Source organism: Haliotis rubra, unplaced genomic scaffold, assembly GCF_003918875.1.
Source record: "Haliotis rubra isolate DU_JTF1 unplaced genomic scaffold, ASM391887v1 Scf482, whole genome shotgun sequence".
Classification (NCBI taxonomy): Eukaryota; Metazoa; Mollusca; class Gastropoda; order Lepetellida; family Haliotidae; genus Haliotis; species Haliotis rubra.
Genome location: NW_025767171.1, coordinates 182,999 through 204,363, shown reverse-complemented (window position 1 = coordinate 204,363; position 21,365 = coordinate 182,999). Strand labels below are relative to the sequence as shown.

General features: G+C 38.3%; 1 protein-coding gene across 2 annotated transcripts in view; it reads left to right on the top strand.

Annotated features, from left to right (window-relative positions):
• The window catches only part of LOC124291131 (furin-1-like), a 226,591-nt gene that overhangs the window by 152,328 nt on the left and 52,898 nt on the right, over positions 1-21,365 (top strand). For both annotated transcript variants that reach the window (XM_046728038.1, XM_046728037.1), the window contains exons 5-7: positions 12,098-12,174; positions 12,754-12,842; positions 15,112-15,284. In XM_046728038.1, the coding sequence (XP_046583994.1) occupies positions 12,098-12,174; positions 12,754-12,842; positions 15,112-15,284 (339 nt within the window). The remainder of the gene's footprint in view (positions 1-12,097; positions 12,175-12,753; positions 12,843-15,111; positions 15,285-21,365) is intronic.

The following is a 21,365-nucleotide window of genomic DNA, read 5'->3' as shown; positions in this document are numbered from 1 at the left end:
AGGAATGGATCCTGCAGTTACATGGAGCTCTTTGATGAGCTCTTGAGACCTCAGCTCTTATTACCCAGCAAGCCATGGGAGTGGTTTATGAGTTCTATAAGAAGCTGAACTCCAGGAGATAAGGAAGGAAGGTCATTACACACTTCATTGTTGCCATGATGTCCACAGAACATTACAGGACACAAGCCCAGGTGATTTGCTGTCCTCGGTTACACCCTCATTGTACAAGACTTCATAACGAAACTAGCTGCCAATTGACTTTTGGTGTAGCATGACTTCTGTTGATCCCATCTGTGATAGGCCAGGCACTTTCTGAGACTGTCCTTGACATTCTGATGATGGTAGGAGTTCTGACTGGTGTGTCTATCTCTTGTCTTCATCTACAAATGTGACACTTCTGGTAGACTTATTTGATCTGTTAAGATGTACACCAGACATCATATTAGCCATGTACTGGGGTAATACATCAGTGAGTAATTTTCTTCAGCACTAACAGATCCAAATTATTTTAACAAATACCTGACAAACTTTCCAAAAGTAACTTTTAAAATTTGTTAATCACACTTTGGAACAAAAACAAAAAGTGGCCATGGATGTTTAAGATGCTGTAGCTCACTATGCAGAGTTGCATCCCTTTACCATGATGGAAACCAATTGTTATTCAAATCCCAGTTCTAGCAGATTAGGGTGCGGTGAGGTAGCCAAGTGGTTAAAGCATTTGCTCGTCATGCAGAAGATCTGGCTTTGAGTCCCCACATGGGTACAATGTGTAAAGCCCATTTCTTGTGTCCCCCGCCATGATATTGCTGGAATATTGCTAAAAGCGATATACTCACTCACTCTCACAGATTATGTTGCGAGGTTTGTCAAACCATACACATTTCACCAATTTCTTAAACTTGTAGGATCTGCATCACTTCAAGCCATTCTCCTTCATCCAACTTGCTCAACCATGATATGTGATATACCCCCAACTCACCAAATCAAAATGCAAAGGTTACCAGCATTTCCCACTGTCTTTCATGGAGTTGTATGTTATGTAACATGTCTCTATCATGTAAAGTAGGATCATTGTCTGCCACCTGTTTGAAATTGTCTGTAGTTTACAATCGCAGAACAGTGGCGTCTGCTACAAGCTGTCTACTCCAGGCTGCCGTCTGCTGGTGGTAGAATAAACACCTCCAAGCTATCAGGGTGACAGAGTGCACAGTTTTACAACCTTCTCCCTCAAACACACTTGCCCTCTGTAAGTGATAGCCAGGTCCTCCTGCAGATAGTTTTTTGTGGTGGGCTCATCAACATGTTCTTCATTTGTAGCCACCATGTCAGGGAGGCTTGAGGCAGTGGCTTGCTTCTGGTGCCTGGCACTTGACATAATTGCTGTTGTGGATGAAAGATACCAAAGAGGATGCAACATCAGCCCAGGTTTTCCTATTAACAGTTGGACTTTTTGAAAATTGACAGTGTTCACTGTGAAATTTAATTAAAATGCATGCCTTCTTCAGCAAAAAGATCACTTGGTAGATTTCAGGTGAAGACCATCATGTCCTTTACAGCATGTCATGTGTTAAAACATTTGCTTGCCTGGAAAGGATAAAATTGATTTTAGGATCACACAGTGTTTGGTTTCTTCAGTGCTGATTAAATGAAATTTGCTTTAAGAGAAAGATGTGAATTGCTTTAGAATTTGATGAGGTAAAGGAATTACTTGACTTTTTGCAATATCAATAAAGCTTAGAAGATACACAGAAATTTAGTATCATTAGAATTACCTTGAGGATATCAGTTTCAATGATGCATCATCAAAAGAGAGCAACAGTTCATTCGCCCAAATTCACAAATGTGAAAAAAAGGTTTAAGAGTCCAATCTTGGAAGTTTAGAATTCAAATCTGTGAAAATTATGCATCAGGGTTTTGAAGTTGTTTAACAGATTATGTGAAAAGGAACTGCTCTTCACATTACCGTGTTCGATATGCTCTACACAATAGTAATGAAAATATTCAACTTTATGATTAGTCAGAGGAATACTTGCCAGTAATCTTACCGTTATTTTTTAACTTAAAACATATTTAGCTGTGAAACATTTGTTTGCCTGGAATTTCCAACACTTTCAAAAGAAAAATGAACAAAAAAGGACTCCATCACTTCTACAATAGGTCAAAGTCTTGATTGGCCCAAATGCCCAATATTTACAGAAAAGATTGGAATACAAATAATAAACAATGAGAGACCTGTTGAAAAGTATATGTACTTAACTACATCAATGAGTTCATTTGTATGCCTGACATATAACTGTTCTAGCATGCATTGTATGTGTCTAACTCTATGGACTTTCTTTTGTTGATTCACTGGAGGAACTGCAAGATTTAGGACTGTTGTACCTGTATGTATAATAAGGTTTAGTATTTTGTTAAGATAAACAAGTTGTTGATAAAAACTGACTTGTGACAAATATCAGAACATTTCAGATATACATGTATACATTGGGACAGAAACATATAAAAGATATGGTATCTGACTGTAGATCTAGTCAAAGAGTCATGTGTTCCTGGAAGAATAACCCTCTCTGGGTCAACCCACGTGGTCAACGTATGGGTAGTTGCATATCGCGTTGACCTGTGTCGTAACGACTTGACCTGAGATTCTAACGATTTGATTGGATAACCGATGACCTCTCAATTAGGTCACGTTGTGACAGAACTACTGTTTCATTCTTAACAAACACGTAAATTCATTCATTCTGCAACTTAAATGCATTGTGGGAATGTAACCATTGCGAACGTTGCTGTATCGCTGTTTAATTGGGAGTCGAACTGAGACATTATATGCGTCGAAAAACATAAATGCAAAGTTTCCACCAGTGATGTTAGCCGAGTGAAGCAACTGCAAACTATAAAACGGGGTGCTATGGAGTTGTTTAATGTACGAGGCTGTACGAGGCGATGACAACTGACATACATCGTGATGTCGGTTACCATGGGGGCAGACGAGCAAGGCGTAGTGACGTCATTACAGTGTGACGTCATGCAAAAAGTGTACTACAGAACAACATTCTTCCGCAACCTCTTTATGAAACCGGTTTCGGTTTGAAACCACAAAAATTACAAAAATACGCTATTTTGTCAATTTAAAGCATATAAGACGTGGGTAATAAATAAAATACCACACTCGGTCTCATAACATACAAATTATACGAAACTCGTGACCTTCCTATGGTATCTGATCGAGTGAAAGCTCGTTTCGTATAATTCGTATGTTATGAGACCTTGTGTAGTATTCTCTATGTATGTTTTAGAAGTCAGAATGTTATGGATCTCATAATTAAATATTATAAAATTATAGAGTGCAACTACTTCCCCATCAAATTTGGACAGAATGCCTGGTTTAGACAATAACATGGGAATGTTTAGCTTTGGAGTAGACTAGTGCTAAGTGTCTGAATAAACATAATATTGACAGAACCAACTCATTTGAATTGAATATTAGCTCCAGAAAATGAGGAAAATTGAGACTTACATCATCGATTGCATTAGCATTGCAGAAACGGCTGGGTGAAAGGGAAAATAATGTGTTTCAGGGACTGTGAGACAGACAAGGTCTGAGAGTAACTAACCGTGGAGTACTATAGACAGCTAGACAGTGGTCACCACTCCCCATCCCAACCATGGACAGGAATCTGAACTCTGCACTATTCCTGTCTCCCAATGATTGCTTTCCCAAGGTCAAAGGGATTTATCTGGATGTATGTGGACAGGTTCATTGATGTGTGGGGGTCAGGGAGGGTAAGGAGGGGTCAAGCCCCATGATTGGGATAGTATCAGGTGCTGGCTTGGCAAAGGTTGGAAGGAAGACATGTCACAGACCAATATCTGGGCTAAAACCGGCATCTTGGCAAGGTGACAGAATGGAAATGGTTTTGTGGTGTGTGTGTGAAGTGGTCACATGAATTATTCCTCTTGTGGCCGCCTTACTGCTGTTCCAGTTATTGGGAAGAAAGCTGCACACGATAATGGCCACTGTGTCAGGAAGTAACGCCATGTTGCAGCTGTTTCACAGTGGATGGTTGATGCAGGCTAATAGTGCTTTTGTTGTTTGGCCATATTAGTTTAATAAGTTGGTTTGCAAAATATATCTAAACAATTTAGACTTATACTTCAATGGCAATTCATATTATGTCTGGAATTAAAGCGTAGAAACTCCTGGAATCAATCCCTGTCCTTGGAGGCATGCTGGTGAACACATGTACCATTGGACTACAGTAAAACAAGAATATATAGAAACACCATCATGTGCAGGACTAATGTGCCATGAACCATCCAATTTGTAGATTGCACAGGAACATCATGTTTGTGCCTAGTGTGCGTACATCTGAATGAATTTGTTTAAAATGATGTTGGCTTAATTAATCCTAACACTTGCAAATGTTTTGACTGAGAAATAGATATTCTTTAAGTGACAAGTATTTTATCATGATTATTTATGTACATTTCTGGACATGACCTACTTGATTTTCAAGCAACTTTACTGAGTCACACTCTGGTATTGGTTTACAATCACAGCATCTCACAAGTCATCAGCAACAGCATGTATGTAGCACTCCCCATCCTTCCAACGCTCCCATTTTCGTTATCAATTCTATTTAGTTTCAGTAATATGAATGTTATGAATTTATACCAGAGATTAAGTGAACATTGTTAATAGATATACATGTTGTGCCTTATCAAAAACTGACAGTCTGTGTTGAGTCATGGAAGCATGAAATTGAATTTAGCTGTTAGATAAAAATGACAAAAATGGTCATGACGAGATGTTTTGGGTAATCATAGTGAAAGCAATAAAGAGTTGCTGATACAACGAATAATGTATGGAGCTAAATCTGATATCACACATAAGAATATGGTATATACATAGTTCTGAATAAACTCTTGAGCCAATGAGTAAAAATTTAAAATCACATTGGAAATACTCCGTTTGTAATGAACAATGAATTAATAGATGTACGGATATCATCAGAAAGACAAATATTAGTGTTTAAATGTAGGAATACACTGTCCAACATGGGCAGATGTAACTGTCAATCACACATGCTGTTTGCTGATGCAAGAACCTTTTCTGACATTAGAGATATTCACAGATATTCACAGGAAATAGATTTCAGACCACATATGTTTGCTACATACAAGTAGATATTGAGAGAACATTCATGTCAAAAGAAAGATTTGTCATGTGATGGAGTATGAAGGTCTGGGATTGATACTTGCAAGTTGAATCACTGCATGGTTTAAACAGGAACCGAAAAACTTAGATACAAGGATGTAAAAACTTGGACGTCAGGATATAACGTATCTCAATGTGACTTTAATGGGTCCAACTAAAGTGATTTTAACTGTTGAAGATTTTATTTGCTTCCAGAGGTGATGCCACACTGATAGCTTTGTCTACACAAACCCACTTCAGAAAACAATCACACAAGTAGTAGACTGTCACTTGAAGATGCAGCTTCAGCAGAAACACGTGGACATTAAACATTTAGAAACAACCAAACATGCTTTCCTATCTGATTGAAACAGATAACCAGAATGACCATATTGCCTTACAATCACAGTTTACGCAGGTTTCAGGTTGATATAAACACATCTAATGGTCAGAACGTTGAAGTGTTTTATCTGCACTGCTGATTGTGTGCTTCAGGAGACATCAAATGTCCCTAGCTTATCTCCACCAGCATGACCTGAAGCTCTGTAGGTGGTGCTACCATCTGCAGCTTATCTACAGATGCCACCAGAACTCATCTTCTTCACGCCTGTCTGTCTCTTGCCTGAAGGAGTGACCGGATTATAGCCTTGGCACTTTAAACAATCTCTAAATCCATTGTAATTGGACTGTTTAACCTAACTGTGCTATCAAATGATGCTGGAAGCAGTTGCTTCATCATACCTGAGGGAGGTGAAAAAGTCAATGTGATTGGCGCATTATGAAAACTTTGAAGGTTAGGATATATTCTGGACCGCTGGGGAAATAACCATTTTAATCAATAACAGGAATAAACGAGTGCGTGAATGTGGTTTAAATCTTCCTTTAGCAACACTCCAGTGTCACAGCAGGAGACACTAGAAATTGTCTTCACACATGGTGCTGTAGGGAATCGGTACTAGGGTTTTACCATGATGAGCAGATGCAAGTCTATCCCTAAACTGATGCTTCATCTCGGAAAATATATAATTTTAATAGAAACAAATAACTCATTTTAAACTGACAAGGAGCCAGATTGTGATGGGAGATTCAGAGACCAATATCATCAGCATCTGTTTGACAAATGCCCATGCATATGCATGAGATCAGTGCTGTCTTTGGTTTGTCATACAGACCCTGAAGGAAATATATCCAAGAAAGCCCATGCAAGTCTAGAATATGAGTCAAGACTAGATTTCCACGGTTTCAGGCTCCTTTTCATTATGTTTTATGAATATTTTTTTATAAACAGTATTTTTCTGTAAAATATGTTCATATCAGAGACTAGATGTTAGTCTAAGCTGTCTCCACAGTGTTGGGTTTGTACCAGGGTGAGTGTCTTCACAAATTTGTACACTAGTATACAGCTCAATCTGGTAATATAAGAAAAGAATGAATTTTTCTGATGACTTACTGTCACTTATATGTAGAAAAAATAATAGCTTTAGTTTTGTGTGTCAGAAATGATGTAGTATCTTGCAATAAGGTTATGGAATCACCCATCGGACAGCATCACAGTGCTATAGTGAAGATATACATGCACTTGCATGGCCTCGGGATAATGGAAAGAGTAGCCACTGTTTTCTTGTGAAGATTAGATACCCATAAAACACAACAGGGGACACATTATGAACAACACAGTGCTGATATGCCTGGCAGCTGCATCAGATGAAGTGAAAACAAGTTTTATTTTTTTGTGAGTTTTAGATCTCTTTGGCCATTGTACTTGGGTAGATAATATCTGTTTGAAACTCTCAACAAGTTCTGTAAACTGTTTACATCCAAAATTGAATTTACTGAAAAACCAAGAACATGGCTAAGAACACTGGATTTATTGCAAGTTTGTGTTTTAGAATAGTCCCACTTTATGTCAGAAGTTTTAGAATAGTCCCACTTTATGTCAGAAGTTTTAGAATAGTCCCACTTTATGTCAGAAGTCAAGACAGACGACAACCAGTTTCAAGTATCCAAGAAACAGATTTGGCAAAAAAGGTGTCAAACGTATATGAATGAGTCACTGAAAGTCCGTGATGACACCAGGTGTTCGCAAACAGGGAATGTCCTGACACTCACTTAATCTACAGTAAAACATATATGTTGGCAATAGGTAAAAACACATGAAGTAGTTTTGTTTTGGGAAATATGTTGTTTGTTTTGTATATCCACCTCCCTAGGTAGATATAACATAGTAATATTTTCAGTTTCAACTAGTTGACAGGCAATTAGTATCATGTAGGTTGTCCATCTCCTCGTTCCACCTTGTGATGGTATGGAATTGTAGAATACTGACACTAAAGACAAATATAAACTGTCAGATGCTTCCACAACTGATAAGGAGGCTTAATAGGGGTGTGGTTAGACTTCTGACAGCTTGTTGCTACAATATCAGTGTGAAGAGTTTACCAACTTTCTTCTGCTCTGGCCAGATACACCCTCTGTTGTCAATCATGTGCTTAAGGCCATTTTCATCTTGAACCTCAGTGCCATATATCCATGAGCATTCTGGGTTAGAATCCTTGGCAATCTTTGCTGGTGGCTTAATGGGTTTTATTGTCAGGATAACTGGGTAACTGTGTCGTCCTACCCTGTTGGTGAAGATTATTGTCAGGATAACTGGGTAACTGTGTCGTCCTACCCTGTTGGTGAAGATTATTGTCAGGATAACTGGGTAACTGTGTCATCCTACCCTGTTGGTGAAGATTATTGTCAGGATAACTGGGTAACTGTGTCATCCTACCCTGTTGGTGAAGATTATTGTCAGGATAACTGGGTAACTGTGTCATCCTACCCTGTTGGTGAAGATTATTGTCAGGATAACTAGGTAACTGTGTCATCCTACCCTGTTGGTGAAGATTATTGTTCATAATATCAATGACTGTGTTTTTTTTGTGCTCAAGACACAATTATTTACAATCTGTCATCATGTAGCTAGATATTGCTAGGTGTGGGGTTCAGCAAAAATACTCATACACAAATCTTAAGAAACCCTTTCCATATTCGTAAAATATGTTCAGTTAAACGCTAAATTCATTGTATGATATTTACTACATCACCTCACACCCAGTGCCAGATATCTGTAATTTGTTGTCTGGCCATGTGTGAGATAGGACTGGTGTTCAGCAGTTCAGGAATCGCATTAATTCGGTGCCAGTTCCGTTCTCCACTGATCCTTGGACTTTACTGCAGATGGGATAAAAGCCCTGTGTCTGATGGTCATAATGTTCCATGTCAACATTGTTGATTTTCTATGTACACATCAATTGCATGGCAGCCAGTCATTATTATAATTCTGCTAATCAGCTTACAGTTGTAGATCATAGTGGGTATACAAAGATGGAAGTTAAACTTCTACATTGACAATATCTCAGGCTTGTACCAAGTACCCATCTTGATTAATCCTTGTGCCTATGTTAATTTCTTTGCATGGTAACAAGATGCCCAAGTTACAAATTATGTCTGAGAAAAAACACATGAGCATCTATTATTTGTGAAGTGTCACTACAGTGGATGATCAAGCTGAAAGTGAAAGTGGCTGGTTAACTCCAGACATGGGGTGGACAGGTGTACGTGGGGATCTCCTGTATCACCTGTTGAAATTGTTTACTCACCTTACCAGAATGGTTTTCCTGAAGAGTACTGCTGCCACAGAGTAAAGCAATCATGGAACATTCTTCATTGGTATCACGTAGCTCACTAGAGTTCATTCGGAAATCAAATCTTGCTGTGATTATTACTTTGTTTGACTGTTACTTCATTCAAATCTGCCAGTATTTGTTGTACAACTATATTTCAATGAAAATTGTCTTTAAAGAATGTTAAAAGATTATGAATCCAGCTTGTATCTTCATTTAGGAATAATAATTTATTGAGAGAAAATTAAATAATCTTTGAAGGATGAAAACTGCTTGATATGAATGCCAACATATAAATCTATGTCCATGAGGAATGATGTTTGTAATAATGTGTTCCATCTGTGCTGCACAACCCCATTTGACTACTGGTATATGAACAACTGCTGTGGCTGCTAGCAGAGTTTCTTGAAACACAATTTGCCCTTTATGATCAACATGATTGTAGATTACGATAAAATGTTGACTGAGTCAATATTGAATTAACCTTTACTGTGGATCCAGTGTGGCAGATCCTACCACAGATTGTGGTTATAAAGGCTTGTATGGAACATTCATAATAACATTAAGATAAAATTAATGCATCACATGATATATTGTCATTAGGGTGAAAAAATAACTTGGTATTTACGAATTCAGGATCAAACACATCAATAGCAGCCCCTTACAAACAGCAGTCAATCTGAGCTGGGACATGATATTATTGAGATTATGTATGTTTATCCCATAAAATAACTAGATGTTATCTCTTTAGATATGAACTACAGTTGAGCTAAGTGGCATCCATGTCTCATTATTTTGATCACAATAAAAATGTAGTGGTTCATCAGCATCATGATGTCAAATAACAAATGAACTTTGATATTTCTTTATTATCTAATATCTTTTGATTTACTTAATGAGTAGGAATCATGGCCAAGTCATCAACAGAAATATATAAATGTTGCTAGATGGAAGAAATATATCTTTGTTTACAAATGGATGACTCCAGTGAATAACAAAATAGACCTATTACTTCAAATTCAATAAAGAACAATGCTTGTTCCTGGACTACTGCTTTGCTTAGGACCCGTGAAGATCAGGGTTAGAACTGATCTTCAGCACCCCATGATTGTTGTAAGAATTGACTAACGGGATCGGGTGGTCAGGCTTGTTGACCTGGATGACACATGTCATCGTATCATGATGCTCATAATGTTGATCACTGGATTGTCTGGTCCAGACTCAATGATTTACAGACCATATAGCTAGAATATAGCTAAGTGCGGCTTAAAACTAAACTCACTCACTCACTCTTTGCTTAGGTATTGAGGACAAAATCCTGTATCGTGGAAGATCTGTTGCTCAATGACAGGAGGGTCAAGTCATATATCAGCAGAATGATGTAAATACTGCTGGATGTAGAAGATCTTTTTGAGGATTTTTACAATGAAAGAATGCGAAGAAAACATGACATTCTAGTAATAATTGATTAAAGGTTGTTTCTTACGATTATCCTGACAAATGCAGGCTAATTTATAACATGTCACGGAGGGTTTTTCCTCGCTTGTATTACAAGTCCTGGCAGAATCAATTTGGAGTGACAACACTTCTTTGATGTAGAAATATACAAGGATACATCTTTGAAGTTTAAGCTGATAGTTGAAAGTAGTTGGAAAGGAGTTGATTCTCTGTGGCAGGTAATTATGTTCTAGGAAATTACCAGGGTAGTTTTTTTTTTTCTCTTGGCACAACAGAGTAAGACTGTGTCTTGTTTTGGAAGAGAAAAGTGTGAAATTCACTCTTGTAATTGTTTTGAAGTTGTTTTCAGACAAAAGATGGTTTTAAAGTATCCTCAGACAGGTCTCAATATATTGTTTATGTTGAACAGTGCAGTGCCTAGGAGGTATCCATCTTCTTGAGGTACTTTGATAAACAGGAGGGCACAATTAAAAATCACTTAATTGATGTATCATCTACAGTCTGGGATAGACAGCGTATGATTGATGACAGGAACTGGTTTCTAGATTATTCATCTTTAAAGCTAAATTTGAGGCAATCAATGAAATGAGTGACAAGAATTGTAATATTAAGTACAGCTGGAGTTTGCAAGCAATAATAAAAAAAACATAATGAAATTTATGTATTTATTCTTAAATGTGTCCATACTAATACAGTATCTCAAATTTTGATAAAAATTAAGATTTTTTATATTTGCACACACATAATATATGCTTGTTTTTTAAAACATTGTGGAGTTTCTGTATCCAAGGAATCAAATCAAGCTGAGATAATTACATCTCGTGGCCATCAAACAAAGGGTCAAAATAATATTTTCTCTATTGAATTCAGCATACACGAGACTGAGAAAACTTAATAAGTGGTGTGTGGCTATATCTGAAAGTTAATACTTGTTTTGATTCATTAGCCAGGTGAGGTACATCAAATGCTGGGTGTAACAATCTGGTTTACTCTGGTGCAACATAAACACACAGTGTATCAGTTTACTATGTGGAGAGGGACGTAGTCCAATAGCACGTAACAAGCAGGACCCTGCTCCTTGGCTTGAAGAGCATAATTTGATATTAAGGGTGGCCCATTTCATAGTGTGAATCAGTTGTGTTTATAATGAAGACTAAGAAGGGAGGATAAACAATATTGCTATCATGAGGGTGCCTTGCCCATGCTTTGATGTATAGAGTTGATGGTGCTTCAAGTTAGAGAAGTAGCAAGATACAGGGGAGAAATTGTACATGCATAACATGGGCGTAATATTTATGTGTTTTGACAATATGTAAACATGTATATTGCATCTTCAGATTGTGTTGTTTTTGTGTTGATGATCGTTTTCGTGAAAAAACACAATGATGATGATGATGATGATGATGATGATGATAGTTTTAGTGATTGATTGTAAGACAATGAGAAAAACAGGTGTAAGTTGTTTTAGGAAGATGAAGATGATGATGATGTGTCAGAATGCTTGTGTGACAGGAAACACTGAAAATTGTTTTTGATGGAAACAATGAGTTTCCCAAACATCATTCATTCCCATGCCGGCCTGAATAATGACATTCATGTATTTCAACTTACAAATTCTTATTTCCTAGTTTATTTGCACATAGAAAAAGTGGTCTCTTTCCTTCTTTGTGTTGTTTTAAATGGTGATCTCAATCAGATGATGTGCAACAACATATAGTTATCTATAGCTTCGTTTCGATAAACAAAATATCTATACATTGTCTTGTTACTTCAGGATGAACGAGCCAGTTATGATGTCAATGGCCATGACCCTGACCCCCAACCTCGATATGACTACTCCAATGAAAACAGGTAAAAAAGGCACTTTGGGCGCAAGATCTTCAACCTTTTTTTATACACACTGATTTTATGTATTTCAAGTTGAATACATCTAGTTAGATTTGCATTTTATTTAATTTAAATAAGTATTCAGTTTTAAAGGCTGTAGTTGCTGTATAGCTGAAATAATGCTGATGTGATGTTAAAACGTCTTATTTTCCACAGGGGGTGGTGGGGTAGCCTAGTGGTTAAAGCGTTCGCTCTAACTCATCATGCTGAAAACCCGGGTTCGATTCCCCACATGAGTATGATGCGTGAAGCCCATTTCTGGTGTCCCACTCCGTGATATTGCTGGAATATTTCTAAAAGTGGCGTAAAACTAAACTCACGCACTACATTCCACAGTCATTGTGGACAAGGCAATATAGCACCACCCTATGTATAATGTTAATGAGATATTAGGTAACAGTAAATACTTTACTACTTTTTGTAGGCAAGATATGAATGTGGCGGATAATTTCTATATCATAATGCTTAGGCCTTCAAGATAGAGGTCAGTTGAATGTGCTTTGTGTTGGTGTACAGTTGGTATAAGTAATATACATGTTTCAGACATGGCACGAGATGTGCTGGAGAGGTGGCAGCACAAGCCGACAACAATGTGTGCAGTGTTGGAGTAGCTTTTGAGGCCAACATCGGAGGTAAGGACCCAGCTCTCTACTACCTGTAGTCAACCCTTGACACCAAACAAGTGTTCTGAAGTCAAGCTTCTCATGTGTGACCGAGTGTATACATTGTTTTGTCTGTCATATTCCTGTTAGCCCTGTCACGCACTCATCTCTGACTCTGACCATCAGCCTACCAATTCTCTCCAGTTTCTCTACTTCCCAGCCCTACATTCCCTGTGTTTCAAAGTGGGTAGAACATTGGTACAGAGGGTGGAAGTCATTGGTTCTATTCCTTGGCTGTATCATACAAAAATCTGATTCTCAACAGACAGTTTCTAGCTTCTTGTCCCATATGGAATCTTAGGAAGAAGTTATACTCTTATCCAAATATATGTTACAAAACATGAGAACAATCATGAGTAATCTCTACTAAAAGCTGCGTCTGGTACAATTCCAGTAATTCCAATTCCAGGACTTATGAATAATCAGAAAAGACTGTGACAACCAGCTCATCAGGCTCTGTGACAATCCTGATGGTGAGAGTCTCTGTGCTCTGATGCGGCCATGGAATAGTGATCATGCTTTCAGCCTCTGGTTTGCCTTTACACTGCTCTAGTTACAAGATGATGTGATACAGCTGAAATATTGCTGCCTGGGGCATAAAACACAATTGACTCACATACTGGCTCTTCCTTCAACACTCCTTCACCGTCTACTTCTTTACCCTATTCCCTCAATGTCCTCCTCATCCACTAGCCACAATTGCACTTACACCCACTCTTCCAAGGAAGGAAATCTGCACAAGATTAATATGACACCATTTGTTATACAAGTAGTTGCAAAGCTTGCCTAAAATAATGGTTACAGTCTGACGTACAAATGTATAGAATTAGTGTCACCATCTCATTACCTACACCATGACACCGCCCACCCACAAAGTCTGGAAGTGCTGTGATACCTGTACAGAAGCCTTCTCCCTGTGACCAGCTGACAGGCATTACCTTAGGTGCATTAGTGATCTACATGTGTTGTAGGGAGTAGGTTTATTTGTTGCCAATCAGCAGTCCTGAAATAAAGCCAGGGAAGGTTTTATGAGGTTGTGGGAGTAGTGGGTGGTGTATGTAATGTAAGGTCATAATATCCATTGATTTCTACTTCCCTTCCAACGTGATGCAAGCCAGTCCTGCTGACTTGGCCTGAGCCAAGAAATGCTACAATGAGTTGAGAAGTATATGGTCTGCTTCCAAAGTCAGAATGGCAATTGTTGTTTTACAGCAGTATTACTATGGTTGATCAACCCAAGTGACCTTTCATTCAGTCTCCAAATCTTATGCTTAAAGCTATATACAACACTTTTACTGCAGCAGTTGATGGTAGTTCAACCCCATTGACCTGAACATTCTTTGTATTCAGTACACAAATTAATGCGAAGAAATAATGTAATATAATCCCAACTGACTTTCTGGAAAAACATGCCAGGTACACAATAACTTCTGGATGTGGGTATACGTCTGTAGGTAACTCCCTGGGTACACAATAACTTCTGGATGTGGGTATACGTCTGTAGGTAACACCCTGGGTACACAATAACTTCTGGATGTGGGTATACGTCTGTAGGTAACACCCTGGGTACACAATAACGTCTGGATGTGGGTATACGTCTGTAGGTAACTCCCGGGGTACACAATAACTTCTGGATGTGGGTATACGTCTGTAAGTAACTCCCTGGGTACACAATAACTTCTGGATGTGGGTATACGTCTGTAGGTAACTCCCTGGGTACACAATAACTTCTGGATGTGGGTATATCGTCTGTAGGTAACACCCTGGGTACACAGTAACTTCTGGATGTGGGTATACGTCTGTAGGTAACTCCCTGGGTACACAATAACTTCTGGATGTGGGTATACGTCTGTAGGTAACTCCCTTGGTACACAATAACTTCTGGATGTGGGTATACGTCTGTAGGTAACTCCCTGGGTACACAATAACTTCTGGATGTGGGTATACGTTTGTAGGTAACTCCCTTGGTACACAATAACTTCTGGATGTGGGTATACGTCAGTAGGTAACTCCCTGGCAAGATCCAATTTCAAAATATAAACATAGATATGAACATGTCGAAACGTCGCCTTTCACAATAAAAGAAGTTGTAGATCCATAAAAATTGTCATCATTCTTCATAGATGACATTGTTGAGTGTCCTTGAACTAAGGGGCTGATACTCATGTCAACCGCTATGTTTGCCCCAGGATCATTGATGCAGACCATCCCATGTACTGATGATGTTTCTTGGTTGTAGGTGTCCGTATGCTTGATGGGGATGTAACTGACTCTGTGGAAGCCCAGTCTCTCAGTCTGAACCCCCAGTACATACACATCTATAGTGCCAGTTGGGGGCCAGATGATGATGGACGCACTGTGGATGGCCCAGCAACACTGGCACGCAAAGCCTTCTATGATGGCATCACTAAAGTAAGTAACTAATGTGGTTATTGTTGGGCGTGGAGGTTCAGGATGCTCCTTGGTAACTAATGGAAACAAAGACATAGGCAAAGAGTTCTTTCCTTGAACACTCAAGGGCAGGGGCAATATTGGTTTTAATTTATAAAGGTCTCAGTGACTGGGGCAAGGTCATTTTCTGTTTGAAAAAAGATACAGAACTAGGTTAATGATGTTTTGAGGTAAAAAGAAAACTGTGAGACTAATTTAGTTGAATGTTTTAGTTTTAAAGATGACTTTAAAAAATGGTTATTGAAGCAATGGTTTGAGAGAAAATGAAGAGGTTATTTGGAGATGTCAAAAACACTGATGAAAGATATGTTTTAAGGTCACAGACAACGGCTGCGTTGCATTCTCACACCCCCAAATTCATGATGTCTTAAAATCTATGTAAAAATACCATCAGGGACACGGTTATCTGTACTGACACTGGTATGTGGTGTATGGGAAAAACCTCTCAACACTGCATCACTAGGCTCAGGATTGTTACAGTGTGAGGTGAGCATCAAGAACAAACTTCAACCTGACATGGGTTTTTATGACGACACTTACAAGAAGTGATGAGAGTCCCTAAGTAAAGACTCATCCTGACGCTCGTAGCCTGCTGGGTGGCAGTACTAAAGTATTTAGATCATGTGTTGTCAGTGGGTGACACAGATATCTTCATCTGGTTCCACAAATGAAATTAGTAAATGCCCATTGTTGTACTTCATTGTTAGTGATACTCCAGTTTCAGCTTTCCTGGTAATCGTGCGTCTTTAGTTTGTGTACGTCTGTGAATGAGTGAGTATGGTTTTTTGCCGCTTTTAGCAATATTCCAGCAATATCATGGTGGGGGACACCAGAAATGGGCTTCACATATTGTGCCAATGTGGGGAATCAAACCCGATTTGGTGTGATGAGCCAATACTTTAACCACTAGGCCACCCCACTGCCCCCTTTGACACATTGGGATCAAACCCAGGTTTTCGGTGTGACAATAGAAGTGACAAAACCCTTTCCAAATTCATAAGACATCTCTGCCAAAAGCAGTCATGAACAATTGCTTTGACATTTTGGCTTCACCATTGCCCCTGTATGGCTGTGAAAGATCTTCTGTATCTTAAATATAACATTGTATTAATACCTGCCAACTCATTAAACATACCAGTAATTAAAAAATATCTGTAAAACTTTATGTTTTGGGAAATACTGATGAAGTATTGAATTCCATGTTCCAGTGAGTAAGCATGCTGATTAAAGATAGAAATTGATATAGGAAGAAGTAGTTGACATGCCAGTAGATCAGGAAGCAGGTGGCTTCGGAAGACAATATCTCATACCAAACCAATTTCTGCCTTGCTTCTTAGGATTACAAAACTAACACATCTGAGCACAATTTTTTTGTGTCACACTGGTAACAGATGAATGATACAACAACACGATTTCATCTACATCTGCAAAAATGTGCCTCTTTCATTCATCCATCATTGTTCTTTTTTATATGTCAATAAGCAAGTGAAATTAGGCATTTTTTTTTCAGTTCCTGTTTCTGTCCAATTATACCAAAAGGATACTAAATCTTTCTTGTCAGAAACTGGGCTGTGTATTGCTGGGGAAGGTCTTACATTGGTATTACCAAATTGGCTCTGGCACGCAACTGAAGCTGGCTGCTTATAGTACAGGCACCTAAACCTCATGGTTCTATTGATCAGAAAATGTTTCGGCTTTGTAGAACATATTCTAAAAACCAAAAACATTGTTCTAGTTTTCTCCTTCCAAAACAACAAAAGTGCATCAGCTAGGAATGTTTCTTTGGATTTGTCATATGTACTTCTTTCCTATTTATGATTGACATTTCACAAACAACTTAGGTTTCGTGTATCAAAAGCCAGAACCTCTAAAAGAATAATGTGCATTGCTATATCTCAAGGGCTCTGGTTTAATGTCTTGGAATTAGTTTCATTCTCAAAAGAAGTTGGACAATGCGTCATCTGGATATGATTCTTGGTTTGCTTGATGGACATTTTGTATGACACAAAATATGATATTTCAAATGTGTTTAGGCATAAAAACTTCATGGATAAATCTTTTTTTTTTCTCAATATCACGAGTGCTTATATGGAGATGGTTATTTTGTACCTCAGTACTGACTTCTGAATCATGTATGTCAAAGTTTCCATATATCATTAGCTGCCTCAGTGATATATGATTAGAGACGAATGTTGCTCTGATCATGCTTTGTTCTATAGGTAATATGAATATAACCATGAATGATGAAATCTGTCATATTTGTTCCCTGGATAGGAAAAGTCACAGGAAATTAAGAATATAATGATACTTATGTACCAAAATACTAGACAGCTCCATTCATCAAAGAAAACTGATAAATACATATTTGCCTGAGCATTTGTCATTGGTTGTTTAAGAATGATCCAAACATGGTATATTATTTGGAATAATGATATTTGATATTTGGAGCTATCATATTCTGTAGAACAGCTGATCACCCACACAGAGACTGAACCATTGAACAGGACACAAATCACAGATACGACATTCAGTACCTCCAAGACAATGATCTTTTTATCTTAATTTCCCAAAAAACAATAAATATTTCAGATTCCCAATAATCCAAAACTATACACAGAAGCAAATTTAGTCCTCAATCCCTCCCAGCTTGACATGGAGAGTACATGACGCAGCTCAACTAACTCTTTGTTACCAGGAAACATGAAGGTGGATCGGACATATTGGCTAAAACATGACAAATTAAGACTTATAATGAAACTCAACAGCATTGCTCTTGTCAATTACCCAACATGCATCTGGTTTCCTGTTTGCCAGAGGTGAAGTAATGTCAACAAGAAGCAGGTTATTACCATGCTCAATTGATGTTGAAGGCCAACCATCCTTGTCATTTCGCTACAAACCATGTCTGCAGAATGGGTTATTGGTTTTGTCTGCTTCCTGGAATAGCAGGTAATACCTTGAATTGGCCCTAGTTAATGTGAAAGGGAATTACTGCAGTCTTTGTTTTATGGTCACCAAACATCTGGAAATGCATGCCAGAATTGTGTCTTGTGACAGAGCATACTTCAAAGGACTTTGTGCTAATGTGGTAATTAGATATTCTTCCAACAATGGGTTGCTTCTATATATGGAAAGAAGACACTAACTACAACAGATGTATAATTCACAAATAGTTTTCTTCGTTACCAAGCATCATGTGGTCTTGCTGTCAGATTATGAATTCTTTATGAAGTATACATTGCACTACAGTTCAGGGCAGTGGGGCAGCCTAGTGGTTAAAGCGTTCGCTTGTCATGACGAAGGCCTGGGTTGATTCCCCACAAGGGTACAATGTGTTAAGCCCATTTCTGGGGGTTTCCGCCATGATGTTGCTGGAATATTGCTAAAGCAACATAAACCATACTCACTCACTCACTCACTCACTGTAGTTCAAAATACTTCCACCTGTATCTGAGGTCCAGTGGTGCGAGGTGTCACAGCTTGCTGTGCATATATTATGTCCCTTAGTTGCCAGAATCTGTTATCCTGGATTTGAATGCCATGTTTGATCTTTACAATTTCACTACATACCCATGCTGATAATTTTTTCTTTCAAAAAACATAAACATTCAAGCAAATGTCACAAAATTCGATCCTTAATGTTTAGTCCATGGTCATTCATTGCACATAGTGTTTAATATTATTAAAACTAACATTTGTTCATATGTTGAGTCACCCCCACTATGTGGTGCTGCTCACATGGCCTAGGAAGTGATGTAGCCCAGCTGCCGAGATACAGCAGTGATTACACTTACCACAGCTGTATGAGTGGCAGGTGCTACTGTTATGGCAGGACATGCTAACCCTCACCAACAACTTGTGAGATCAATGATTGCCAGTGATCTGTTTATAGAATTTGAACTCCTATTTTCCCTTTTACGCCCACTGGAATCTGTTTCATCAGAAAATGAAGACTGATTATTCTCCAGTAGTGTAATGTTGTATTTACATAATAAAAACAAACTGCTATGCATTTCATTGGAACTCATTTTCTCTGCCAGCAGAATCTGAAATTCAGAAGACATTCTGACTTCATGATAAACATGTTTCCTTGCCCTTGTTTCCTATCTTTTTCTGACATTCTTCCTTTTCTTAGAAGGGTAATACTTCAGCCTGCAAGCATTTGAGACACTGAATACTTGAGGCATCTCTTTCATACTGCCTGGGTGGCCAAAGGTTGGGAGACTAGTGGACAAAAAACCCAGATAAATGCTCTATGTTTCCAGGAACTGCATCCTTAGCATACATCTGCCACAATGATTAGGGTCAACTTACAGCAGACTTGACACACCTGTGAATGAAGCCTACAGTGATGCCTCCAGGGTTAGAGATCCAACATTACCAACAGTTTCTGATTCTGGAACCATTTGGATACTGATAGCAAGGAACCATTATTCAGGGTCATATTGATATTATACACCTGTCTGAGAGCCATTCCTTACATATTGATGCTGTACACCTGTCTTGGAGAATGTTAATGTGCCAGACATCTCCTTGGGTGAAGGTTGATTTTCCAGGACTACACCCTCACCACTTAATTGTCAAAATGTGGAGAACAGTTTCGCTTTTCTTACTTCTTAAGACAAAATGTATCTGTTTCTTCTTCAGAACTGTGGAAAATATTATTTTTTACAGGATTTATCTGGGTATTGGAATCTGTTTAATATTTTGATAAAGTGTACACACAACTAAAGCAGGTTGAAGATCTTTACTGTTTTAGCTGTGTTACATGACAGTCAGCAGTGTTTCAGCTACATCATGGCAGTCTGTAGATGTTGGGCCAGACAAACCAGTGACAGATACTATGAGCAAGGTTCCATGCTATCAGGGCAAGCAACCATGTCAACATGCCTGAATATCCAACCTAATTCAGTTTGCATACCACAAGATTAAAATCTTACATGTTTTAGGCTAAACTACATAGCATTTTGTAGTTTTCATTGAACCAGAAAAGGTTGAAGCATACTGAGGCATGTAAGAAACCCACTGACATATATGTAAGGGTTAATAAGTGTAAGTTGATTGTCGTCAAGTGTTCAGTACTTTTCTAATGTCCCTACTGTCAGCATCACAAGGGAGTCACACCTTCGAATTCATGTACTCTCTGCTGTAGGCAAGCATCAATGACAAGTGTATAATAGCCTGTGACAGTTTCCGCCCAGTTAGCATTTCTTTACAAGTCCTGAATCAGATCTCTTTCCAGCTTGCTTGCTTTTTTCTTGCTCCAGCAGCTTTGCTGGCACTCACTGTGTAACACCGATCCGACTTCACCAGTTTGTAGGATTTCAAATCTGACAGGTCCCTACACTTTGTATTGTAAATCCATTATTTGATGGTGACTTGAGCTCAGTCAGGGCTGTAGAAAATGTATGTATGGCCCCAGTGAGATGAGTGTTCTTCGAAGCAGACATTGGGCATGTCATGTATTAGGGACTATCCTTGTATCCATTTGATGCTGGTGATTGAGGTTTTCAATGGTTTCATATTTGATTAGTTGTGTCAAGGACATTTGTTTTGTTTTTGACAGATTAATGTTTATGGGCTTTGATGGAATTGTTGCAAAGGCAGCTCACTGGCTGTGAGGAATTCCGTTTCAATCCATTTTCAAAATGTAAGGAAGCAAATTTGAACTATTTTCATTGCTGTTCAATACATAAATCCATGATGCAGATAGAAATGTTGATTTTGTCAATTGTATTATCACCATCATCTCTACATCCAAACATAAAAATATGTAAGTTAATTAGACGTTGGGTAAAATGGTACGCACTGGTCTGATATTGTCAAGTGTTTTTATTTGTGAGGTATAGTATTTGTTACTGACAAAAGATGAACCTTGAAGGAATTGAATTTTCGTCAAAACAAGCACTTGATGTCCAGCATTATTGAAACCATGAAATACCAGGCACAACCATTCTTTAGGAAGTACAGACTTCAGCTCTCATGGAACCGCAATTACTTATCAACTTTAATGAATAGTTCTAGATATTAACGAAAAATATC